The sequence below is a fragment of the Malaclemys terrapin genome, chromosome 4, assembly GCF_027887155.1.
Source record: "Malaclemys terrapin pileata isolate rMalTer1 chromosome 4, rMalTer1.hap1, whole genome shotgun sequence".
Lineage (NCBI taxonomy): Eukaryota > Metazoa > Chordata > Testudines > Emydidae > Malaclemys > Malaclemys terrapin.
The window spans coordinates 4628928-4655638 of record NC_071508.1 but is presented as its reverse complement, the minus strand read 5'-3'; the positions used below and the strand labels follow the sequence as shown (position 1 = coordinate 4655638).

General features: G+C 54.3%; 1 protein-coding gene and 1 pseudogene across 2 annotated transcripts; one reads left to right on the top strand and one right to left on the bottom strand.

The window, feature by feature from the left end:
• The first annotated feature begins 738 nt into the window (after positions 1-738).
• LOC128836890 (zinc finger protein 629-like) lies at positions 739-5605 on the top strand. Of its 2 annotated transcripts, none has more exons than XM_054027591.1 (2): positions 739-1123; positions 3395-5605. In XM_054027591.1, exons 1-2 carry the CDS (start codon positions 1045-1047, stop codon positions 4555-4557), a joined length of 1242 nt encoding a protein of 413 aa, XP_053883566.1. In that variant the 5' UTR covers positions 739-1044; the 3' UTR covers positions 4558-5605. The 2 variants fall into 2 exon arrangements, with proteins under 2 accessions (XP_053883566.1, XP_053883567.1); XM_054027592.1 differs by lacking the exon at positions 739-1123 and adding an exon at positions 2048-2155.
• Positions 5606-11864: 6259 nt separating this feature from the next.
• Positions 11865-26203, bottom strand: LOC128836929 (zinc finger protein 883-like; annotated as a pseudogene).
• Between the last annotated feature and the right edge of the window lie 508 nt (positions 26204-26711).

The window sequence follows — 26711 nt, the reverse complement described above, 5'->3', positions numbered from 1 at the left end:
AGCCGCTCTCCAGCAGCTCAGAAGTAAGGGTAGCAGTACAACAACCCCCCCCCCAATAACCTTGTGATCTCCCCCCACAACTCCTTTTTGGGTCAGGATGCCTACAACACCATGAAATTTCAGATTTAAATATCTGAAATAATGAAATTTACTATTTTAAAAATCCTTTGACTGTGAAATTGACCAAAATGGTCTGTGAAAATGGCAGGGCCCTATTGGTAATCTCTCCTCTTGTATCCGGATAGCACAGGTGTAAGAAAGCTCTGTTACATACTCTAGCCCCATTGAACGTCTTAACTACAGTGGGTTATTGTGTACATTCATCACCTTTCCTGGATCTCTTTTGTCACCATCTGCACGTCTCACGTGGTAGTTTTGAGGAGTCTTCTGCCTAGATAAGCATTGAATCGGTGGGTCAGGACTCCTGGGTTCTAGCTTCTATCCGCAGGTGTGGGGGGAGAGGAAGTGGGGTCTAGTGGCAGTCAGGACTCCTGGGTTCTACTCCTATCCCCAGCTCTCGGGGGAAGGGAGTGGGGTCTAGGGGGGTCAGGGCTCCTGGGGCCTGGTCCCAGCGAGGAGAAGAGCGCGAGCTAAGCACTGTAGAAAGGGGATCGGGGGATCGGAAGTGACTCTAACCAGCGGTGTCTCTGCAAGGCCCGGAGAAGAAGGGGTTAAATCCCCCGCTCTCCTGAACCTTCCGCTTCCCAGGGAGCTGCCAGCCGCGGGGCTGGAGCAGCGCAGGGACCTTCCTGTCCAGCCCCCCCGGAGCCCGAGTCCTGGCCCGGGTGTGCGCAGGGCCGAGTCCCCGCTCGGGGAACAGCAGCAGGGGCAGGAAATCGCTGCCCGGAGGGGACCGGAGCGGAGCCGAGCCCAGCCCGGTTCTCCCCCGCGATCTCGGTGCCCCGAAGGGTCCCCGGCCTGGATCCGCCTCCCCCGCAGCAGAGAGCGGGGCCGGCGGGGCCAAAGCCCGGGCGCGTTCTCTGCCCCGGCCCCGGGGGGAGATTTCTCCAAGCGGGATCCCCCGGCCCGGCCGCGATCCCCCGCATGGAGCCAGGGGAAGAGCCGAGGGTCCCGGATCTCCAGGGCTCCCCGGGAAGGGAGCTCCCCAGAGGCGCCCGCACAGGTGAGGAATGAGGGACACCGGCTGGGAGTGAAGGGAAAAGCTGGGGTCCCAGCCAAGCCAGCGGGAGCCCCCCAGGTCTGTCTCCACTCGCTCAGTATTGGCCCCAGCCGGGGACAAGGAGTGTCCCTATTTCTGTCCCTCCTCCCCAGGGGACAAGGGCACCAGCTCTCCATCGCGTTTGGCTTCCAGGCCCCATGGGAGTCCTTCTTGGCTTCTGGAGATCTAGCAGCCTTGGCCAGGTGATCTGGCCACTTGCCCCCCATATGGGTCTTCCTCAAGTACTCGACCTGGCGGCTAACCTCCCCGCTTCGCAGTGAGGATGCTGGCTAAGCCCCTTGAGGGCCGCTAGTCGGCTGACGCCTTCCTATCATCCCCATGTGCCCAGAAGGCCAGGTGGCATCTCCCAGGATGCACTGGGAAAGAATCACCGAGCAAGCTCAGCTGAGTGCAGCACAAAGCATTGTGGGATGTGCTCCCCAGAAGCCCTGGCATTGCAACCCACCTGCCTGGGGGAGGCAGCACCAGAGGACGTGGTGACTTGGACAGAGCTTGGCAGGGGGGCTGCTCACGCTGGAGCAGACGTACCCTCACTCATCCTCCACATCTCTGCCTCTATAACTAGACGTGGTGGCCTTGGTCTGGATGGGGGCACTAGATAAGCTGGGCCGGGGAGCTTTCGGAAAGGCTTGTGGCAGGCTGATTAGTGTCATGGATTGGAAAACCAGAGGGGACCATCCATAGATCCCTAGATGGTTGGCCAAAAGTAACCATGATGGTTGTCCAGCCTGCCCTTCCTGCGTAGCCCAGGCTGGAGAGCATCGTCGTGGGACTTTCATAGCGGAGGGCTTGTTTCCCGTTTTACAGATGGGAAAACTGAGGTACAGAGAGGGAAATGGACTTGCCCAAGGCATCCCAGTAGCAGAGCCAGGAATAGAACCCAGGACTCCTGGTGTTCTATCCCGTAGGCCGCACTGTCTCCGTAAAGAAAGACAACCCAGTCTCCATGTAATGGAAAATCCATCCCATCCCTTGGTAAGGCTGTTCCTCTGACTAAATCCCCTCCCTGTTAAGAATCAATATCTTATTTCCAGTTTGAATTAGTCCAGCTTCAATTCCCAGCTGTTGGGTCTCGTTCTCCCTTTGTCCAGTAGATTAAAAAGCTTTCTTGTATCAAAGATACCGCAGACCTGGGAAGGAGTGACTCTGAAAAGGACTAGGGGAGGGTGATGCCATTACTGTAGACTGTCCAGTTCTGGGGTCCACACTTCAAGAAGGATGTTGATAAATTGGAGAGGGGTCAGAGAAGAGCCACAAGAATGATTGAAGGATTGGACAACCTGCCTTAGGATGATAGACTCCAGGAGCTCCATCTATTTAGCTTAATAAAGAGGAAGTTAAGGGGTGCTTTGAGCAGTCTAACTACATATGTGGGGAACAAAATTTTAGTAGTGGGCTCTTCAGTCTAGCAGACAAAGGTCTAACAGGACCCAAAGGCTAAAATTTGAAGCCAGACAAATTCAGACTGGAAACAAGGTGAACATTTGTGATAGTGAGGGCAATTTGCCAATGTGACGACTGACCAAGGATCGTAGTGGATTCTCTACCATGGGCAATTTGAAAAATCAAGATTGGGTGGTTTGTTTGTTTTTTTAGTTGTTTTTGTTTTTAGAAGACCTGCTCTGGTTCAAACAGGAATTATCAGGAGGGATGTCCTCTGGCCTGGGTTGCACAGGAAGTCAGACTAGATGGTCCCTCCTGGCCTTAAAATCGATGATGATATCATCTTCCAATGACCGTGATCAAGTCACTTCCCTTTGATAGGCTAAATCAACTGAGCTTTGTACGCTATAAGACAGGTTATCCAGAACGGACAAACCATTCTTGTTGCTCTTCTCTGAGCCCTCTCCAATTTGTTAACACCTTTTCTGAAGTTGTGGACACCAGAACTAGACCCGGGATTTGGATAAATGGATACCATAAACTGCCATGGAATAAGGGAGGATTCTCAGATTAGCTTAGGAGGAGTAGACACAACACAGAGAGGTTAGGGTAGATAGGTGAGGTGACTTTCTCCCTTTCCCCCGTCCTTCACAACCAGATTAAACTTTTCAGACGTATCAACGGGTGAATGACAAATTCCTTTGCTGGCCCCTCCTCTCCCCTGTGGGAAGGGTTTGCTTCCTGCCCATCGGGTTTTCTGTTTGGTGACAAATCCCTTTGCTGCCCCCTCTCTCCCTGTCACATAACTGGATTTTCTCTTTCTCCCAACAGGTGCCAGGAAGGAGGAGGAGAATCCCCAGCAGGAACCACACAGGCCGTCGCAGAGCCCCGAGCAGGGAGAGGCCAACAGGGTGGGACGGCAGAGGGGAGACCTCCGAGAGGTGGAAAATGGATTTGGGCTTCTCAATAGCATGTCTGTCCCCCAGAGACTGACCATCTGTGGGCAATGTGGGAAGAGCTTTAGCCAGTATTCAGATCTTATTAAGCACCAGCGGATCCACACGGGGGAGAGACCCTACAGCTGCTCCCAGTGCGGGAAGAGCTTCAGCCAGAGCTCCCACCTCACCAAGCATCAGCGGATCCACACCGGTGAGAGGCCCTACAAATGCCCTGACTGCGGGAAGGGCTTCAACGACAGCTCCTACCTCCTGCAGCACCGCCGCACCCACACGGGCGAGCGGCCTTACGAATGCCTGGACTGTGGGAAAAGCTTCAGCGACAAGTCAGGCCTTACCCGCCACCAGAAGGTGCATCACGGTGAGAGACCCTACAAATGCCCTGACTGCGGGAAGAGCTTCAGCGACAGCTCCTACCTCATCCAGCACCAGCGCATCCACACGGGCGAGCGGCCCTACAAATGCACCGAGTGCGGGAAGAGCTTCAGCCGGAACTCGCACCTGGTTCAGCACCAGCGGGTGCACACGGGGGAACGCCCCTACAAGTGCGCTGATTGCGGGATGAGCTTCAGCCACAGCTCCACCCTGATTGGGCACCAGAGGACCCACCGTGGCGATAAGCCCTACAAATGCCCCCAGTGCAGGAAAAGCTTCCGGCACAAGTCAACCCTGGTGAAGCACCAGCGGACCCACACCGGGGAGCGGCCCTACAGCTGCCCCAAGTGTGGGAAGAGCTTCAGCTGGGGCTCGGCTTTCATCAAGCACCAGCGCACCCACACGGGGGAGCGACCCTACCAATGCACCCAGTGTGGGAAGGGCTTTGGGGACAGCTCGGCCCTGATCCAGCACCAGCGCATTCACACCGGGGAGCGGCCCTACAAGTGCTCCGAGTGTGGGAAGGGCTTTGGTGACAGCTCCACCCTGAATCAGCACCAGCGCACCCATTCGGCAGAGAAACCCTACAAATGCCCAGAGTGTGGGAGGAGCTTCATCCTCAGCTCCCACCTTGTCCGGCACCAAAGGGTCCATGTGGCCTAGAGTCCCCATGTGAGGACAGTTCTGTTCATTGTTCACATCTCTTTAGGGATCTTAGAAACCAGGCTTCCTTAGAGACCAGAAACCAGGCCTCTTTAGGGACCAGGCCTCCTTAGACACCAAGGACCTTGGAGACCTAGGACAAGGCCTCCTTAGAAGCCAGAGACCAGGCCTCTTTAGGGACCAGGCCTCCTTAGAAACCAAGGACCTTAGAGACCAGAGACCTGACATAGTTTTTCCCCTGGGGCAAGGCACAGCCCATTGCGATATGGATGCAGCGTGTGTATGGGGGGAAGGTGGGACGGGAATGACTGAGGGGCCCCTGGGTGGAAATTAGTTGAAGTGAGGAAGGAAGTGAACGTGGGGGTCCCTTCTGGCCCAGTCAAGATGGGGCTATTAGAAATGCTTAGAGGCCACACGGCAGGGTTCTCACCCTGGGATTGCTTCCCCAGAAAGGGGGTCGTGGTAACCCTACCCCTTCCTTGTTGCTAAGGGGGGGGGGGTTCCCGGCTATAAGGCAGTGGGATCCTGGTAGGGAAAAGGTGAGAATCCCCATAATAGTGAGGGAGTGATCTCTGAAGGACTTGGGGGCTTTTGTCTGTGCCCGCTCCTAGGTAGGGTTGGGGGGGACCTGTTCCTTCGTTCCCCTGGAACTCCACAGCTCTGGGCCTCACTCTCTGCTCCTTCCCCTCTCCCAGGGGCTGGGTGGGGGTATAGAGAGCCATGGGGAGGGGTGCGTGAGACTGCTGGAAACTGGAGGAGGCTGAACAGACGTGTGCTCCCATATGGCTGGGCGGGAGGGGAGGGAGTGCCTGATCTCCTTCTCCCTGGTGGCATCTCCAGTGCCTGGCTCCTCTTTCCACAGAGTCCACTGGCACCTGGAGAACATCCGTTCCTGTGCTTGGTGCAGCTGGCATCCAGCCAGCCCCACCCTTGGCTCTCAGTTCCCATCAGGCCCCTGGATCCCACCCTCCTGCTGTTTTTGGTGATGATCCAGTCTCCTGTGGTGTTAGTCAATTGTATCTGTAGGAAATAAACTTCCCCACCGGGATCTGCCTCCCCCGTCTCTGTGCTGAGGGCCCTGTCTCAGGGCTCAACATGGCCCTGGACGTGTTGTTCTCGCCTGCAGGGAAGCTCAGAAGCTGCTTGGACTCCCAGTTATCACGATTTGCCGCTCTGAGCCTGACATAAACCCCTGCAGAACACCGTCTCGTCTGCCTGACCCCTGGCAGGAGCCCTCCCCTCCCCCAACCTTTCTCTGAGGGCCCAGAGAATCATAGCCATGTAGGGCTGGAAGGGACCTCGAGAGGTCATCAGGTCCAGCCCCCTGCGCAGAGGCAGGACCAAGTAACCCTAGACCAGTGGTCTCCAAACTTTTTTGATCACGCACCCCTACCAGTAAAAAAACTTTGAGCACGCACCCCCTGCCGCGCCGAAAAAAAACAAAACAAAAAACCCCTCGGACTCACGCCTGACGAAGCAAAAAAAAAAGTGCTCTTCCTGCCGCGCACCCCACTTTGGAGACCGCTGCTCTAAGGATCCTTAATTTCATTTAATGACAAGCCTTTTGTTATCTTGATCACTCGGCCTCTGTTTAGAAACAAACTCCCTGCCCAGAAGCTGGGACCAGCACAGAACTTAGGGCTAGTCTACAGCGCTGCCGCGGCAATGCTTTAACGTGCCACGTGTGGTCGCGGCGCAGCGCTCTGAAAAACCCACAATGAGCGGCGCTGGGGCACTGTTTACACTGGCGCTTCACAGCGCTGAAACTTGCTGCGCTCAGGGGGGTGTTTTTTCACACCCATGAGCCAGAAAGTTGCAGTGCTGTAAATTACCAGTGTAGGCTTAGAGGATCCTGAATACACTGCCAGGCGGGGTAGGGATAAATGGTCAGTTTTCAGAATGGAGAGAGGTAAATAGTGGTGTCCCCCAGGGGTCTGTTCCGGGACCAGTCCTATTCAACAAATTCATAAATAGTCTGGGGAAAGGGGTAAACAGTGAGGTGGCAACATTTGAAGATGATACAAAATTACTCAAAATAGTTAAGTCCAAAACTGACTGCAAAGAGTTACAAAGGGATCTCACAAAACTGGGTGACTGGGCAACAAAATGGCAGATGAAATTCAGTGTTGAGAAATGCAAAGTAATGCACATTGGAAAACATCATCCCAACTATACATATAAAAGGATGGGGTCTAAATTAGCTGTTACCTGTCAAGATAGAGATCTTGGAGTCATTGTGGATAGTTCTCTGAAAGCATCTGCTCAACGTGCAGTGGCAGTCAAAAAAAGTTAACAGAATGACGGGAATCATTAAGAAAGGGATAGATAATAAGACAGAAAATATCATATTGCCGATATATAAATCCATGGTACGCCAACATCTTGAATACTGCGTGCAGATCTGGTCACCCCATCTCAAAAAAGATATATTGGAATTGGAAAAGGTACTGAGAAGAGCAACAGAAATGACTAAGGGTATGGCACAGCTTCCATATGAGAAGAGATTAATAAAACTGGGACTTTTCAGCTTGGAAAAGAGACGACTAAGGGGGATATGACAGAGGTCTATAAAATCATGACTGGTGTAGAAAATGTGAATAAGGAAATATTATTTACTCCTTCACATAACACAAGAACAAGGGGTCACCCAATGAAATTCATAGGCAGCAGATTTAAAACAAACAAAAGAAAGTATTTCTTTCCAGACAATCTGTGGAACTCATTGCCAGGGGGTGTTGTGATGGCCAAAAGTATAACAGGGTTCAAAAAAGAACTAGATAAGTTCATGGAGGATAGGTCCATCAATGGCTATTAGCCAGGATGGGGAAGGATGTAACACCATGTTCTGCATGTCCCTAGCCTCTGTTTGCCAGAAGCTGGGAATAGGCAATGGGGGGATGAATCACTTGATGATGACCTGTTCTGTTCATTCCCCCTGAAGCACCTGGTATTGGCCACCGTCAGAAGACAGGATACTGGGCTAGATGGACCATTGGTCTGACCCAATATGGCCAGTCTGATGTTCTTATATAGAACCCAGATGTATCTGCCCCACACTGTAACCCACTAGTTCTTACTCCCGTCCCAAAGCTCGGATAGAACCCAGGAGTCCTGACTGGGTCTCTCTCTCTCCGCAGAGTTAGTAACAAAGTAAGAATATACATTACAATTTTAAACTTAACTAGTGTCCCTTCAGTGATTTGCCACAAGATGTCAGAACATGTTAGTGTTAGCGCTGAGTGGGTCTAATATTTATTTAATTTTCTTTCTTTTATATAGGAATTAGATACAGGGCTCCTGTCAGCTAATTGCTAAGTTACCTGCCAAAAAACTAGTTTTCAGGTGCCTAAGTAGCCCCTGGAATCATGGTTAAAGTTGCCTCCCTGACCAAAATCTGAAATGGCGCCTCTGCACAACTGGACTATTGTCTGGTGTCCCTGGCCTACTTCCTATGACCCCACTGCTGTGTACCGCTATCTCGTGGGGGTTCTCCATCTCTCCGGTGCACGTGGTCAGCCGTCAGCCAGCCCAGCAGTCCTTCTGGGCCTCAGTGCCGCAGGGCTTGTCCTCGGGTCTGGGGCTCAGCACAGGGAGGATGCATCTATCTCCTTCACCAGCTCTGGGCCAAAACTGAGCTGCAGGGCCCACCTCTTAAACGTCCTGTCCCACCTCTCTGCTTCCAGTGGGGCGGGCGCGGCTGGCTCGGCTCCACCCACCAGGGTGAATGGTGCCTCCTCCCTATCAGTCTCCAAGGGAGGCTATGCCCCCTCTCTACATTTTCCCACTCCATTGGCCATGAAGGGGTTAAACTAGAAGCCCAGAGTGCCCACAGCCTTGGCCACTGAGGCTGGGGGGAGAGACTCGAAGGTTTCAGGATCTAGGACGGCTGGATGGTGGAGTCCCATGTCCCAAGGACGGGCTCAGACAAGAGGTCTGAGCCTGGGCATGTGCCCCGTAGACCCAGAGCTGGAAACAGGGATTAGACTCTGCCCAGAGCCCGGGGACTTGAGAGCACATGGGATCCAACGACTGGGGCCCACTGGCAATGGATGGGTGTCCACACAGAGGGGGACTGGGCCAGGTTAGAATGGACCTCTGACCTGTGGAGGGAGCACCGAGCTGGATTGCTCTGACACACATGGATGGACTGATTGATTGGAGAGATGGACCAATCGCTAGCTGAGTGAAGTGAGGCCCCACCCCGAACTTGATGGCATGACACACGAAATTGATTCCAGAACTCCAGGGAATGTCCACAGCATTGCTGATCAGATCCCTGGGGATTTTGGAGAAGATCAGAAAACCGGCCTGGGGGAGCCACCCAGAGCCCCCGGCATCCGGTTAGCAAAGCCTGCAGCTTCAGCCAGGCCTGTCGTGGTTTGGCTAGAGAGGAAAGACATGGCTGATGGCAGTCATGGATGCCTTCCAGCCTCACAACATTCCCCCAAGCCAGCTTGTCCCAGAGGCCCAATGGAGCGTGGCATGTGGCCACCCACATGACTGAGCCCTCAGATGGGTAGGCAAGAACGAATGTACAAAATTAGAAATTGCCATGGAGGGAGCCGCTGGGGCGGTCACTGAGCTCAGCTGATAGAAGCAATGAGCTGTGCAACTGGCACTGGGGGGCGAAGACACCCCGAGACCCTGGCAGAGGGAAGGGTTGGTGGGGGAGGGGTTGCAGGGAGTTCCTGTCTTCCTCCCTTTCCCAGGCAGAGCCCATCTCATGGCGCTGTCCAGGGACCTTCCTGCCCCAGCGCCCCGGCTGCCTGGGTCCCGCATGTGCGCCAGAGCAAGTCTCCCTACGCAGGCTGCAGCCCCAGGGCAGTGAGCGGGGCACTGGGTGCAGCGAGTCGCAGCCAGAGGCAGCCCCAGGGAGGGTGAGACACATCAGCTGAGACAGGAAATCACTGCCCGGAGGAAGTGGCCGCAGGGCCAGGGGCATTGGAGCCAAACTGGGACCGGAGAGACCCCCTCCAGCCAGCTCTGGGGCAGCCCGGGGGTCTGTGAAGCTAAGCCAAGCAGGGACCCCCCCACCCAGCCCACTGGGCAGCCCAGGCCCCTCCTCTCCCCCATGGGGCAGGATTTGGGGGTTCGCTCCTGCCCGTCGGGGTCTCCCTCCCTTAGCCGCCCTGCTTTCCCCGGCGCAGGGAAAGGGCCTGGCTGGATTCCATCCCCCAGCAGCCACCAGGACGCAGGAGGGGAGCCTCCGGGAGCAGGGCCGGCTCCAGGTTTTAGCCCTGCGGTTAGAGCCCAAAACGTAGAAGGCCCAGGTTCAAATCTCCCCTCTGCCTGATGGGAAGTGAACCTACATCTGGAGTTAGTGCCCGAACCACTGGACGACAGGATGTCTGGGAGCAGGACTTTCTCGGTCTCTCCTACTGCAGCTGTTCCATGGGGGCACAAATAGTTCAGTGGAACCTGTAGCACCCACATTCCAGCTAACCCTCCTAACGACTGGGCTACAAGTCGTTCTTGCTCTGCATCTGGCCCAGCGAATATTTGGGTCCTGGCTTAGGGTGCCCCCTCAGCATTTGCTATTGGCTGGCTTACGCAGCACTCAGCATGCTGGCATTTGTGGATCCCATTCCCAGGCACCTCTCTCTGCCCCCGCACTGGATAGAGAGCCTGGGCCCCTAACTCAGGGCTGTGGATTGAAGGTTGGTGCCATGGGGTGGCCGCCTGTGACTCTTTCTCACCGTAGGTACAGGCCACCTTCACCACCACCGGGCTTTATTGTACTGTTTATTGGGACATTAGGTGGGGAGGGCTCTGAGTTACTCCAGAGAATTCTTTCCCAGGTCTCTGGCTGGTGGGTCACACCCACATGCTCACAGTCTGATTGCCATATTTGGGGTCAGGAAGGAATTTTCCTTCCACTCTGATTGGCAGAGATGCTGGGCGGGGGGAGGGGGGTTCGCCTTCCTCTGCAGCATGGGGCACAGGTCACTAGTGTAAATGGTGAATTCCCTATAACTTGAAGTCTTTAAACCCTGATTCAAGGACTCCGGTAGCTCTGCCGGCAGTTAGGGGCCTATTACAGCAGCGAGTGGGTGAGGTTCTGTGGCCTGCGACGTGCAGGAGGCCAGACCAGATGGTCCCTTCTGGCCTTAAAGTCTATGAGGGGCTATTTACATAGTTAGCAGTCCCAGGCAGCGTCCCCTCTTCCTTCTCGGTGAAAGGGAGCAGCGCTAGCAGCAGACAGCGCAACCAACCCACCCACCCACTTCCAGGGCTTCCTTCCTCTCCCTCTGTCTGCTCCCAGCTGCTGAAGTTGCTTCTCCCCTTCCCCACCATGTGGCTCCATTTGTTAATTGCTCCTCCCTTTAGATCCCAGTTAACCCAGCCTGGTGGGGATTTGAGTGACAGGGCACCGAGGCAGCTCCTTGGCCGGAGGTTTTCAAACGGAGGCTGGACAGGTCTCCGTCTTGGATGGGTCAGACACAACAAATCCTGCAGCTTGCCTGGGGTTACACTAGATGATGCTCGCGGTCCCTTCTAGGCCTACGGTTCTGTGTTCCTCTGAACCCCTGTTGCAGGTGCCTAAGAGCTAGGCCTTGCAACGATGAGGCTAAGGCCCCTTGGTGGAGACAGCCCTTTGGACCTCTGCTGTTGTTTCCTTGCCTGAGGGATTAAGGCAACAAGTGCTGCCCCTAAAAGCCAAGGGCAACGAGGCCAAAACTTCAGCCCGGGCCACTCTGTGCCACAGGCGTTCGCTCTCCCCCTGCCTTTTGCGTGGTGTCTGGGGCTCCTTTGGGAAACGCGAGGGGTATGCGCCCCGCGTCTGTGCTGGGCACTGGGGATGGGCATGCTCAGTTCGTGGCGCATGCACATAGCACTGAGACTGCAGGACGGGAACACCCGCTGGGATGAATGGAGCAGGACGCACTTTTCTGAGCTATTGTTACAGGCTGTAGTCTTCTCCCTGGGGTGTTCTCATTGCCCTGAGGTGAATGGGCCACTTCACACCTCTCCCATGATGCAGATGGACATGTGTATCTGGGACAGGCATTTGGCATCTCCACTCTCCTGCCCCCAGCTGGGTCGTGCCCCGCACAGCCCCACCAGCTCCCCATGGCCCCTCCAATCTTACCAAGGCATGGGGCAGCACGGAGGAGGGGGAAGGCAGCAGTTGAATGGTGACGTGTGCCCAGGATTCCCCTTTTCACACACAGATGCCCCCAATCCCGCCCCCTCACTGCTACCGGCACTTCCTCAATAACAAACAAGGGAAATCCCCTGCCGGAAAAGTTACAGTTGCCCGCAGCTGATGGAGGGGGGCTAAAATGCAAACTCTGAAAGGCAAGGAATAGATTTCTGGGCAGCAATCTTTAATAGACGTGCCAGGGACCCAGAGGCTTGGATGCATTTTAAAAAAGTCATTATAAATAACAGAGCCCTTGGTTACAGGCCCTTCCCCAACCCACGTGGCCTACACCAGCCTCCACAAACAGCATGGATGTTTGAGGCCATTAGCTCATTTAATCTCACTTCCGTAGAGCACAGGCCGGTACTATTTAAGCCCAAAGCATTTCAGCCCTGTTGTGAGCAACAGGCAGAGAGCACGAGAAACCAATGAACCGCCAATGCCTGAGGTCACTGCACGGGCAGGGAATTGATTGGGTGAGGCCATACTCAGAGAGTAGTTATCAATGGTTTGCTGTAAAACTGGGAGGGTGCATCTAGTGGGGTCCAGTACTAGTCAATATTTTCATTAATGACTTGGATAATGGAGTGGAGAGTGTGATAATAAAATTTGCAGATGACACCAAGCTGGGCGGGATTGCAAGCACTTTGGAGGACAGGCTCAGAATTCAGAATGACCATGCCAAATCGGAGAATTGGGCTAAAATCAACATGATGAAATTCAACACAAAGAAGTGCAAAGTTCTTCATTTAGGATGGAAAAATCAAAAGCACAACTAGAAAATGGGGAACAACTGGCTAGATGGCAGTGCTGCTGAAAAGGATGTGAACGTCACAAATTGAGTATGAGCCGACAATGTGATGCCTCTGCAAAAAAGGCTATCATCATTCTGGGGTGTATTTACAGGAATGTTGTAAGGCATGGAAGGTAATTGTCCTGCTCTACTCAGCACTGATGAGATTTCAGCTGGAGCACTATGTCCAGCTCTGGGCACCGAACTTTAGGAAAGGTGTGGTCAAATTGGAGAGAGTCCAGAAGAGAGGAACAAAAACAATAAAAGGTTTAGAGAACCTGACCTAGGAGGAAAAGTTAAAAAGCCCAGACATGTTACTCTTGAGAAAAGAAGACAGAGGGGGCACCTGATAAGAGTCTTCAAATATGTTTCGGGCTGTTATAAGGAGGACAGTGATGACTTGTTTTTCATGTCCACTGAAGGCAGGACAAGAAGTACTGGTCTCAATCTGCAGCAAGGGAACTTAGTTTAGTTATAAGGAAAAACTTTCTCACTCTCAGGGTAGCAAAGCTCTGGAAGAGGTTTACCCAGGGAGGTTGTGGGATTCCCATTACTGGAGGTTTTCAAGGGTAGGTTACACAGACAACTGTCAGGGACGGTCTTGGTCCAGCATCAGCGCAGGGGGCTGGTCTTGATGACCTCTTGAGGTCCCTTTTAGCCCTACAACTCTATAATTCCATGCCCAGATGTTCAACAGCTGGCGACCCACACCCCACGCTGCATGGGAAGTTGACAACCCCCCCATGGCCCCAGCCCATCTGACCTGGGGGGAAAATTCCTTCCTGACCCCTAATCTGTCATTCCAGAGCATGCGAGCAAGACCCACCGGCCAGGCAGCTAGAAAGAAGATTCTCTGGACCACCCTAGAACATTGGTCCACCCCATCTGGGATCCAGTGTTCAGATGGGGCAGATCTGTGCTGCTTCAGGTTCATGCTGTTCTCTTCCCAAGGGACTGACTGACCCAGGATTTCTCTGGGGCAAGGTATCATGTACATACCTTGTAACCCATCTGGCCCGAGCTCTTAGCCAATAGCCAGGGCCTTGCAAGACTGGTCCTCTTCGGACAATACCTCGCTGAGACAAGGCAGGTCTATTCCAGGTGTGATGGTGTTTATTTACAAAGACTGCCCACCGTACCCTGTTTCCCTATACATCGCAGAAAACAAACAGCAGGCAGGTTCCCTGCAGCACAGTCCCCACCTTTGCCCCTCCAGTGGGCTCTGTGACCAAGAAGCTCTGTCTCTCTGCTTCCTGCCAGAGTCATGCTCCCATCTCCTTCTCTTGGCTTGCTGACTCCAACCCACGCTGATCTCCTAATGCTCGTGTTCGCAACCAGCTCAGTTCTGACCCGCCATGTCTCTTGGCAGTCGCTTCCTTTCTCGGTGGCTCTCTCTACTCCATACGGGAGCCAGTGGCGCTAAGGAGGTCTGCGATTGTCACCTGATAGCAGCCGCCAGTGTCTTTCAACATCACATCCCCTACCTGCACAATCTGTGGGTCGGCTGATTGTTATATTGAGCCATAGAACATAATTCTGCATCTAAGAACAGATAGATACACTCACGCTCTATTTCAAGGTGCTTGGAAAAATACACGCACACTTCAGATCATTTTGAAAACCTCAACATCAGGGCCAGGGGTAGATGGAGTGGAGCTGCTTTTCACATTCTAACAGGTATGACCCAGCTCTACACCTGGATGACCCATCGATCTCTCCCTGTGTTCCTTCTTTCTCCTGGTATGATCCACCTTTAGCCCCCTATAACCCATCCCTAGCTCTCTTCCCCAGTACAATCCACCCAGCAAACAGCCACAAAGGCCATGCCTAGAGCCAGGAAGATGCAGCACCTTGTCCAGGAGGGTGCCCATGGGCTGAGCCGGCTGCACCCCCTAGCCCACGGCGTGGCTGGCACGGTGCCGCCGCAGGCTGCCGTTGGTGGTGTAGCTGCGCCCACAGTCATGGCACTGGTAGGGCCGCTCCCCGGTGTGGCTGCGGTAGTGCAGATAGAGCTCCGAGCTGCAAGGGAAGGCGTCCCCGCAGTGGCTGCAGCGGTAGGGCCGCTCTCCAGTGTGGGTGGCCCGGTGGTGGGTGAGGTGGGAGCTCTGCCGGAAGCGGCGCCCACATTCGGGGCAGGGGTAGGGCCGCTCTCCAGTGTGGATCCGCTGGTGCGTCTTGAGCAGGAAACTGCGGGAGAATCCTTTCCCGCAGTCGGGGCAGCGGTGCGGTTTGCTGCCCGCGTGGCTGCGCCGGTGATGCAGGAAGCGGGCGCGGAGCCGGAAGCCCTCCCCACACTGGGGGCACCGGTACGGGGGCTCCCCACCCGGATCCCCATGGATCCTCTGGTGAGCAGTGCAGTGGGAACTGATGGCAAAGCTCTTCCCGCAGTCAGGGCATTTATAGGGTCTCTCCCCGGTGTGGGTGCGCTGGTGGGTAACCAGAGCCGAGCGCTGGCTGAATCCCCTTCCGCACTGGGCACAGCCGTAGGGGCGCTCCCCGGTGTGGGTGCGCTGGTGGGTCAGGAGGGAGGCGCTGAGGGCGAAGGCCTTGCCGCAGTCGGGGCACCGGTAGGGTCTCTCGCCTGTGTGGGTGCGGCGGTGCCGGATGAGGCTGGAGTGCTGGGAGAAGCCCCGGCCGCACTGGGCACAGCTGTAGGGCCGCTCCCCGGTGTGGACGCGCCGGTGGGTGACCAGGTACGAGTACTGGCGGAAGCTCTTCCCGCAGTCGGGGCAGATGGTCAGAGTGTCGCCCATGGGGGCTCCCGGCGCGTGTCTCCCCCCAGGCAGCTCCGCTCTGCAGGCCCTGCTCCCGGGGGCTCCCCGCCTGCGTCCTGGTGGTTGCTGGGGAGCGAAATCCAGCCGGGCCCCTTCCCTGCACCCCGCAAGGGAGGGAGACTCCGAGGGGCAGGAGCGAACCCCCCAATCCTGCCCCGCGGGGAGAGGAGGGGCCGGGGCTGCCCCGAAGGCCCTGCGGGCTGGCTGGGGGGGGGTGTCCCTGCTTGGCTTAGCTGCACAGACCCCCGGGCTGCCCCGGAGCTGGCTGGGGGGGTCTCTCCGGTCCCAGCTCGGCTCCGATCCCCCCCCACTGGCCGCTGCCTCCGGGCAGCGATTTCCTGCCTCGGCTGCAGTGAGTGTCTCTCGCTGCGCGGCGCCGCGCCGCGCCCGGGATCCCCGCGCCCCTCTCCCCGCCCGGCCGGGGCTGCAGCCGGGGACTGGCCCTGCGCACACGCGGGCCGGGCGCGGCGCGGCGGGGCTGGGACAGGAAGGTCCCTGCGCTATTGCAGCCCGGCCCCATGTGCTCTGGGGCGGGGGAGACGGGGTGGGAAAGCCCTGCGCTTAACCCTTCCCTGCCCAGCACGCTCCCTCCTGGCCTGGCCGCCTTCCCCACAGCGTGAGGCGTGTCTGAGTCCCTCCCCCGGCTGCAAAACACTGGGAGATCCCTGGTGCTTTGAAGTCCCGCCAGCTCGCCAGGTACCGTGTTACAAACTGCTGCCCTCCCACTTAGCACAAAAAACCTTGCATCGCTGGCAAGCTTGTCGCTGTTTGCTGCCTCCGCCTTTCCCCATTCTCTGGTCCAGGGGAGAGCCAGGTGTGCCAGATAGGGGGAGGCTTGTCACCATTTTGCTCCCTCTCTGCTTTCCCCATCTCCTGGCAACCCCTTGGTGATGGTTAGAGGTGCGACTTCACACTGTGCTCCCTGGTGAAGTCTCTGTTTTAAATGTGGACACCCATAAAGAAAAATCATAGAACGTCAGGGATGGAAGGGACCTGAGGAGGTCATCTAGTCCATCCCCCTGCTCAAAGCCGGACCAATCCCCAACTTTTCTTTTTGCCCTAATCCCTAAATGGCCCCCTCAAAGATTGAACTCACACCCCTGGGTTTAGCAGGCCAATGCTCAAACCGCAACCCCCCCCCCCAACCTGACCCTTTTTTAGGTCAGGACCCCCACAGTTACAAGACTGTGAAATTTAAGATTTAAATATCTCAAACTGTGAAATTCAAGATTTTTTAAATGTGGTGACCGTGAAATTTACCAAAATGAATTGTGAATTTGGTAGGGCCCTAAAGATAAGCATTGCTACCCCTCATCTTCCCAGGTTTGTGATTCGCCGGGGGACATTGGCAGCCAGATGCCGAGGATAAGGCAGCCGTGCGCATGCTCAAAGGCAGAAACTTAGGCATCAAAGGAACTTTTACCCTGAAAATGTAGCTGCTGAGTTTGTTGAGGTGCCTAAAGTGTTTGGTGGAAGTTTTGGGAATTGCAAATGGAGCCTAAAATTGGGATGTAGGCACCTAAACCTTTGAAAATCGCACCCTAAGTCTCTATGAAGAGGAACAAAGAAGACCCAGGAATTATAGACCAGTCAGCCTAACTTCAGTAGCTGGAAAGAGACGGGAACAAATGATTAAACAATGAGTTTGTAAGCACCTGGAGGATAATCGGGTTATACGGAATAGCCAGCATGGGTTTGTCAAGAACAAACCACGTAAACCAACCTATTTTCTTTCTTTGATGGGGTTACTGGCCTAGTGGTTAGCAGGGAAGGAGTAGATATGATATACCTTGATTTTAGTAAGGCTTTTTACACAGTCCCACACATAGGCGTCGGCTCCATGGGTGGTCCGGGGCTGGAGCACCCACGGAGAAAAATTAGTGGGTGCTGAGCACCCACCAGCAGCTCCCTGTGGCCGCCCCCCCCCCCGCTCCAGCTCACCTCCGCCTCCTCCGCGAGTGTGCCGCTGCATCCTGCTTCTTCCCCCTCCCAGCGCTTGCGCTGCGGAACAGCTGTTTCGCGGGGCAGGGAGGGAGGGGGGAGGAGGGTGAATGTGGCATGCTGGGTGAAGAGGCGGGGCTGGGGTGGGGATTTGGGGAAGGGATCCAATAGGGGTAGGGAGGGGGTGCAGTTGGGGTGGGGACTTTGGGGAAGGGGTTGGGATGGGAGTGGGGCCAGGGGCGGGGAAAGGGTGGAGTCGAGGCAGGGCCAGGGGGCACGAGCACCCACTGGCACCGGAGAAAGTTGGCGCCTGTGGTTCTACATGACATTCTCATAAACAAACTAAAGAAATGCAATCTAGATGAAATGTGGGTGCACAAGTGGTTGAAGGACCATACTTAAAGAAGAGTTACCAATGGTTCACTGTCAAACTGGGAGGGTGGATCTAGAAGGGTCCCCTCAGATGTCAGTCCTGGGTCCGGTACTAGTCAATATTTTCATTAATGACTTCTTGGATAATGGAGTGGAGAGTAGGCTTATAAAATGTGTAGCTGGCACCAAGCAGAGAGGGGTTGCAAGCACTTTGGAGGATAGGATTAGAATTCAAAATGACCTTGACAAGTTGGAGAATTGGTCTGAAATCAACAAGGTGAAATTCAATAAAGACAAGTGCAAAGTACTTCATTTAGGAAGGGGAAAAAATAATCAAACGACCAACTAGAAAATGGGGAACAACTGGCTTGGTGGCAGTGCTGCTGAAATGATGTGAAGGTTACAGCGGGTCACAAATTGACTATGAGTCAACAATGTGATGCCTCTGCAAAAAAGGCTAGTATCATTCTGGGGTGTATTAACAGGAGTGTCATACGTAGGGCACAGGAGGTAATTGTCCTGCTCTACTCCGCACTGGTGAGATCTCAGCTGGAGCACTGTGTCCAATTCTGGGCACTACACTTTAGGAAAGATGTGGACAAAGTGGAGAGAGTCCAGAGGAGAGGAACAACAATGATAAAGGGGCTAGAAAACCTGACCTAGGAAGAAATGTTAAAAAACCCGGGCATGTTTAGTCTTGAGAAAGGGCGGCGGGGGAACGGGACCTGATAATAGTCTTCAAATATGTTAAGGGCTGTTATAAAGAGGACAGTGATCAATTGTTTTCATGTCCACTGAAGGTAGGACACAAAGTAATGGGCTTAATGTGCAGCAAGGGACTTTAGGTTAGATATAAGGAAAAACTTTCAAACTCTAAGGGAGTTAAGCACTGGAACAGGTTACCTAGGGAGGTTGTGGAAACCCCGTCATTGGAGGTTTTCAAGAACAGGTTACACAGATACTGGTCAGGGATGGTTTAGGTTTACTTGGTCTGCCTCAGTGCATGGAGAGGGACGTGATGACCTCTCCCAGTCTCTTCTAGTCCTACATGTCTATGATTCTAAATTGTGGCCATAATATGTAGCGTACATGCCTGGCTTCTTCAGATCTTCGTAAGAATGTCAGCATCTTCCTCCTTTTTCAGCCTTGTCAGCCAAGCCATCCCTCACAGTACTCATGTGAAAAGCAACAGAGGGTCCTGTGGCACCTTTAAGACTAACAGAAGTATTGGGAGCATAAGCTTTCGTGGGTAAGAACTTCACTTCTTCAGATGCAAGTAATGGAAATCTCCAGAGGCAGGTATAAATCAGTGTGGAGATAACGAGGTTAGTTCGATCAGGGAGGGTGAGGTGCTCTGCTAGCAGTTGAGGTGTGAACACCAAGGGAGGAGAAACTGCTTCTGTAGTTGGATAGCCATTCACAGTCTTTGTTTAATCCTGATCTGATGGTGTCAAATTTGCAAATGAACTGGAGCTCAGCAGTTTCTCTTTGGAGTCTGGTCCTGATTGAACTAACCTCGTTATCTCCATACTGACTTATACCTGCCTCTGGAGATTTCCATTACTTGCATCTGAAGAAGATTTAATAGTCACTATCATTGAACAAAAAAACTTCAGAAACAGACTTCAAAGAGAAACAGCAGAACTAAAATTCATTTGCAAATTTAACAACATTAATCTGGGTTTGAATAGGGACTGGGAGTGGCTGGCTCATTACAGAAGCAGGTTTTCCTCTCCTGGAATTGACGCCTCCTCATCTATTATTGGGAGTGGACTACATCCACCCTGATTGAATTGGCCCTGTCAACACTGGTTCTCCACTTGTGAAGTAACTCCCTGTTCTCCATGTGTCAGTATATAATGCCTGCATCGGTAACTTTCACTCTATGCATCTGAAGAAGTGAGGTTTTTACCCACGAAAGCTTATGCCCAAATAAATCTGTTAGTCTTTAAGGTGCCACCAGACTCTTGGTTGTTTTTGTAGATACAGACTAACACGGCTACCCCCTGATACTTGTTTTAGGTAGATGCAGTCTTTGAGAGAGGAAACAGAAAAAGTATGAAGCTAGTTCACCCTAAAAGCTCAGAAACAAAAAGACAAAATGAAAGACCCCCAAATGTATGTATTTATTTAAATGTCATGATTTTCATGTGTAAAACTCATGATTTTTGAAAGATTGACACCTGCAATCTATCTCAGGAATGTATACCTATAGTCAGTAAAAATTACAGTAGAAATTTGCCTCTGAGAAGGATTTCATACAAGATAGAACACTGCCCTTAGAACCAGATTTTTAAAGGTATTTAGGTGACTAGTGGGATTTTCAAAAGCATCTAGGTATTTTCAACCCTTAAAAATCTGGCCTGTGAGGACTATTTGGGATCGAAGTTTGACACACAAGTGATGTGAAAAAGGAGGTCGGTGCTGGTTAGAGAGGCAAAGTAACAGTTGCAATGGGCAATCCCCGTTGGTGGATCAAAGGAAACTGAAGAGGTTTTGACCTCAAACCAGGAAATAGGTCAACCTAAAAGTCACATGATCCCAAAGAATAAACGTGTGTGTGTGTGTATATATATATATAAAAATAAAAACTCAACCTCCCCCCCCCCCCAAATTTAGAATTAAAATCTAACGTTGCAGGAGAAACAGGAAGTGCTATACTAGAAACACAGAAGTGTAACTGCTGAAACTACTAACAACTATTAATATTTTGAATGATTATTGCTATTAAAATATCAATCACATAGCACAATCCAGCTGCACAATGTTAATGCAGGAACGTGATCATTTCCCTCTATTTGGCATTGGTGAGGCCTCATCTGGAGTACAGTGTCTAGTTTTGGGCCCCACACTATAAGAAGGATGTGGAAAAATTGGAGAGAGTCCAGCGGAGGGCAACAAAAATGATTAGGGGGCAGGAACACATGACTTATGAAGAGAGGCTGAGGGAACTGGGATTGTTTAGTTTGCAGAAGAGAAGAGTGAGGGGAGATTGGATAGCTGCTTTCAACTATCTGAAAGGGGGTTCCAAAGAGCATGGATCTAGACCATTCTCAGTGGTGGCAGATGACAGAACAAGGAGTAATGGTCTCAAGTTGCAGTGGAGAAGGTTAAGGTTGGATATTAGGAAACACTATTTCACTAGGAGAGTGGTGAAGCACTGGAGGTGGTGGAATCTCCTTCCTTAGAGGTTTTTAAGGTCAGGCTTGACAAAGCCCTGGCTGGGATGATTTAGTTGGGAATTGGTCCTGCTTTGAGCAGGGGGTTGGACTAGATGACCTCCTGAGGTCCCTTCCAACCCTGATATTCTATTCTATGCAGGTAAACGAAGTGCTAAGAGCAATCCAAATAACATTTTAAAAAGTAAATAGTTTCCAGGAGCGAAACTCCGTTTCCAATGGATTCCAAGGAAAGGCCAGTCCAGGCAATGAGAAGAGCAGCAAACTTGTCTTATGTAGCACCTAAAGGCTCCAACCCCACTGTGTGAAGCCTTGTGCAGAAACAGTGAGAGACCATCCCTAACCGGAAGAGCTTATGATCTAAACAGAGGGAGGGGAAACTGACTGGCAAGGTCATGCAGTGTGCCAATGGCAGAGCCAGGAATACAATCCAGGAATCCCAAGTCTACCTCCATGGCCTGCACAATCTCAGTCATGTGTGTGTGTGTGTGTGGGGGGATGACGACCCTCCAGATGCTACTGTAGAACACCTAGTAACAAGTCATAGGGATGTGATCTCTGTTGCCATGACGATGCATTCATGCATGAATAGGAAATTGATCCTTAAGCTTACTTCTCATCACACACACATGGAGGAGCAGCTGGGAGCTAGGATTCTGGGTTAGAGCAGGGGGGCTGGCAGTCAGCTGTGCATGTGTCAGAGCCCCACCAGCTCCTGATCCCCAATGAAGTGAGAGTCTGGTAGTTCTCCTGCATGACGTCCCTGTAGAGCTGCCTCTGCCCTTTCTCTAGGAGCCCCCACTCCTCCCGGGAGAAACACACGGCTAATCCTCACCTCTCCCTCCGCCCAAGCACCTGGAACCCCAAGGGACCCTGCAACGTTGCCCCAGTTCCCAGCAGGAACTAAGAAGAGTGGGAATGGAGGGGGCTGGAGTCCTGTCCTGCTTTTTGTGCACTCCCCTTTACAAGGGCCTCTGGGAAATGGAGTCTGCCTTTGCACATGAGCAGGGTTGGCTCTCTCTTAACTGATCCTTCTGCCTCCCCCACTCCATTCATATTCATACAGGGGAGTTGTGAGCCACCCCGCTCTAGCCTAGAAGAGGGGTGGCTCCGACTGTGATCCTCCCTTGGGTCAGTCCATGGTTCCTCTTGTCTGCATCCATCTCTGGGCTGAATTAAAGCAATCCATGGCCATAGGGACACCCCACTGGGGGCACATGTCCCATTCCCCTCCCCCTGCTATGGCCCCCTCCCTTCCATGGTCTCCCCACACCACTGTTCCTGCCTTCCATGGGGCTATGTAAAGGTCCTCACTCAGGGTCTGGTTGGGGAGCAGGGCCTAGTGGTCAGAGCCACAACACCTGACTGCCAAGGGGGTTGTGGGGAGGGGATTACAGGCCCTCCCACTCCACAAGGCTCTGACCCAGGGCCCTTTGGGCTACCAGTAACCTGGCAACCAAGGCTGTCCTCCATGGTCTCTTCCTCTTCCCACCCCCCGTCCAGAAAGCCAAACCATAATAAGTAAAAGGGGGTTGCCAACGTCCAACATCCACAGGATACTTCCCTCTCTGGCTGTCTCTGGGTGGGTCCTCCTTTCCAGGCAGCTGTCAGAGCCTCTAGGCTTCCCGCTGCTGTAGGCTGCATGTCTTTCTAGCTCTGCCACCCAAATGAACTAATTCCCTGGCTTTTAATTCCTCCAGCAGATGGAGCATTTGCTGCAGGTGTGGCGAGGTAGGGCTGGGTGAACCCAAAATAATCCCTTAACCCCTTATTGCCCAGTATGGGGTCACAGGCACCGATGCTGTGGGTGCTCCAGGGCTGGAGCTCCCATGGGGAAAAATTAGTGGGCACTCTGCACCCACCGGCAGCCAAGCTCCTCCCCCGAGCACGCCACATCCCCGCTTCTCCCCCGAGCTCCCAGCGCTTGCTGCTGCGAAACAGCTGTTTTGTGGCGTAACAAGCTCTGGGAGGGATGGGGGAGGAGCGGGAACGTGGTACGCCCAGGGAGGAGACGGAGCCAGGGTGGGACTTTGGGGAAGGGGTCCAATAGGGGCAGGGAGGGGGCAGAGTTGGGGTGGGACTTTGGGGAAGAGGTTGGAATCGGGTGGGGCAGGGGTGGAGTTAGGGCAGGGCCAGGAGCAGAGGGGGGGGTGTCAAGCACCCACCAGCGCCAGCAGAAGTTGGCGCCTATGCGTATACCCCATCACAGGCTAGCTGGTACTCAGCTCCAATCCAAGCCAGCAGAGAAATCTGTGTCTGGGGCCCTTGGGGCTTTCCTCTCTGCCGCCGTGACCTGTCCTCTTACCAGAGTAACAGGTTTCAGAGCGAAGATGAATAAGGCACTTCCCCCACCCCTTGAGAGTGTTCGGCTCAGGCTCTCTGCAGATTCAGGCAGTATTGCTGATTTTCTTACAATCAGGGCAGTTCACACCTCTCTGAGTGATAGGCTCAGGCTCTCTGCAGACTCAGGCAGCATTGGTTACATTTGGGAACGTTCACACCTCTCAGAGTGATGAGTTCAGCTCACAGCCAAGTGACATTTTGAAACTTTTCTTTGCAACCTTGAGGGCTAGAGATTTTTGGTTTTAATGTCTTTATTACATGCAGCCTGGTAGAAGGCAGAGGTTGTGATCGGTGTCCCCTGTTGGTCCAGGAGTACTGAGCATGGAGGCAGTCCCTAGCTCGAAGAGCTTACAGTCTGTTCAATAGATACATAGCATCTAGGGCTGGGGCAAGGGATTGGGGCGTGGGCCTACCTCGGACGGCTCCCGATCAGCGGCGCAGCAGGGGTGCTGAGGCAAGCTTCCTGCCTGTCCTGGTACCACGAACCGTGCTGCATCCTGGAAGCAGCCAGCAGCAAGTCCGGCTCCTACGCAGTGGTGCGCAAGGGGCTCCGTGCAGCTCTCGCCCGCAGGCACCGCCCCCGACAGCTCCCATTGGCCGCTGCGGAGCCGGTGCTTGGGGTGGGGGCAGCGCACGGAGCCCTGTGGCCCCCTGCCTAGGAGCCGGACCTGCTGCTGGCTGCTTCTGGGGCGCAGTGCGGTGTCGGAACAGGTAGGGACTAGCCTGCCTTAGCCAGGCAGCACCGCCGGTGGGACTTTTAACGGCCCGGGTCGCCGATGCTGACCAGAGCCGCTGCGACCCAGCACCTGACATTCCACGACCCAGTACCGGGTTGTGACCCACAGTCTGGAAACTACTGATCTAGTCTGACCTCCTGGCACAGACCAAAGAACTCCTTCCAAATTATTCCTAGAGCAGAGCTTGTAGGAAGCCTCCACTCCTGATTTAAAAATTGCCAGGGATGGAGAATCCACCATGCCCCATGGTAAATTGTTCCATTGGTTAATTACTCTGTTAAAAATGTATGCCTTATTGCCACCTTTTATGCCTAAGGGACTGGGCGATCCAATCCCCATTAAAATTAATAGAGAGGGCATCTGAACCCCGTGGTTAGCTCTGAACCCTCCCCTCCCCCACACACTCACATGGATCAAAAAGGCACTAGCAGTCTGGCTGGAAATCAAGGGATTATATCCAAGCGGTTGTTGAAATAAATGAGGCCCCTAAAAATGTTTAACTCGCCTTAGTTGTACCTCTGTGCAGGAGGGAACATGTATGAAAGGAGCCACATGTGTGGGTTTTAAGGGGCGTTATAAGGGATGAACCATGGCTAATACACACCCCAGGGCTGGGACATGTATGGAGGTGGGGAGGGGGTGCATGGCGTTCTATGCTGTATGGGTTCTCCGGTGTGTAATAAGGTGGGAGCGCCGAACAAAGCTCTTCCCGCACTGGGGGCATTTGAAGGGTCTCTCCCCACTGTGGATCCGCAGGTGGCTGGTCAGGGTGGATCCTTGAGTGAAGCATTTCCCGCAGATGGGACATTTGTATGGTTTCTCCCCTGTATGAACCGTCCGGTGCCGGATCAGCTGGGAGCTCCGGACAAACCCCCTCCCGCAGGGGCACCTGTAGGGCCGCTCCCCGGTGTGGGTGCGCTGGTGCTGCAGGAGGTGGCAGCTCTGAGCAAAGCCCTTCCCGCAGTCGGAGCATTTATAGGGCCGCTCCCCCGTGTGGCTGCGCTGGTGCCGGTGCAGGTTGGGGATCTCGTTGAAGCCCTTCCCGCAGTCAGGGCATTGATAGGGTCTCTCTCCCGTGTGGGTCCGGCAGTGCAGGGTGAGCTGGGAGCGCCGCAGGAAGCCCTTCCCGCAGTCGGGGCATTGGTAGGGGCGCTCTCACGTGTGGGTGTGCTGGTGGCGGATCAGGTGGGAGCTCAGGCCGAAACTCTTCCCGCACACGCTGCAGCTGTAAGGACGCTCCCCGGTGTGGATGCGCTGGTGCTGGATCAGGGACGAGCTCTCGCTGAAGCCCTTCCCACAGTCAGGGCACCGGTAGGGGCGCTCCCCGGTGTGGGATCTCTGGTGTCGGAGGAGCCGGGAGCTCCAAGGGAAGTTTTTCCCGCACTCAGGGCACGTATTCGCTCTCTCCCCCGCCTGGGTTCCACAAGACACCATGTCATATTCAGCTTCGACACCAGCTCTGGATTGACTCAGTTTCCCTGCCGGGGAGGCTCCCCATTGCCGTTCCGCCCCATCGGTGTCTCCCCGCTCGGGGCTCTGGGATGTCCTGGGCAGCTCCGCTCCTGCAGGCTCTTTCTGCTGGGGGATCTCCTCAAAGCTCCCACTCGCCATCACAGCACCTGCTGGGAGAGAGAGAGAGAATCCAGCCGGGGCTTGTTCCCTGTGCCAGGGAGAGAGGGGGCAGCAAAGGGGTTTGTCGCTGAGCAGAAAACCTGATGGGCAGGAAGCGAATCCCCCAAACCCTTCCCAGAGGGGAGAGGAGGGGCCAGGGCTGCCCCAACATGCCAGCTGAGCCCTCAGAGAAAGGTTGGGGGAGGGGAGGGCTCCTGCCGGGATGGGATCTGGGAGTAACAGCTGCTGTGAGGACAGGGACCTGCGGGGGACGATACCGAGATGAGACAGAACTGGGGGGCTCTCTGCAGCTTTGCTGGGATCCCAGCTGTTCCCTTCACTCCCGGACGGTCTCTAAGCCGGTGTTGCTCATCCCTCACCTGTGTGGGCGCCTCTCAGGATCTCCCTTTCTTAGGAGCCTTGGAGATCCGGGACCCTGGGCTCTTCCCGTCGCTCCATCGGGGGATCCCGGCTGGGTCGGGGAATCCTGCTCAGGAGAAGGAAACAGGCGAGACGGGGCTCGGTGAAATTTCCCCCAAGGGCTCGGTACGGAGAACTCCTCACTGATTTTAACCCCAGCCCCGCTCTCTGCTGGGGGCACACGGGATCCGCCCTGTGGGGTGACGGTCCCTGTGCTGCTGGGCCTGGGGGCAGCAGGACTGATCCCCCAGAAATCTAAGCGGGGAAGAGCTCTGAGCCGTAGCTGCTCCAGGTCCATCAAAGCCCCTCGAGCTCCTGATCCCCGAGGGGCAGCGGCGCCTCACCCAGCGAGATCAGTCTGGTAATTCTCCTGCATGACGTCCCTGTAGAGCTGCCTCTGCCCTTCGTCCAGGAGCCCCCACTCCTCCCGGGAGAAATACACGGCCACCTCCTCGAACACCACCGGCACCTGGAACCACCGGGGCAGGGACCCCAGCCACGGACCCCAGCACTAGGGCTGGGGCAGGAACTACTTTAGGATAGGACTAGGATGGGGGTGGGGTCTTGTGCTGCTTTTAGTGCGGCCCACTTTGCAAAGGTCTCTGGGAAACGGAGTCTCCCTTTGCAATGCACCAGGGTTGGCTGTTTGTTTGGGGGCATGCTGGAGATTGCAGACTCACCCCCTCTTGAATATTCACGAAGGGGCGGAGAGCTGTTACCTTTGTTCAAGACAGTCTGTTTTGCTGAAAGATCTGTTCTGGTTCAAGCACGAATTAATTCCGGGTAGGGTGAGCAGACAGCAAGTGTGAAAAATCGGGACAGGGGGTGGGGGGTAATAGG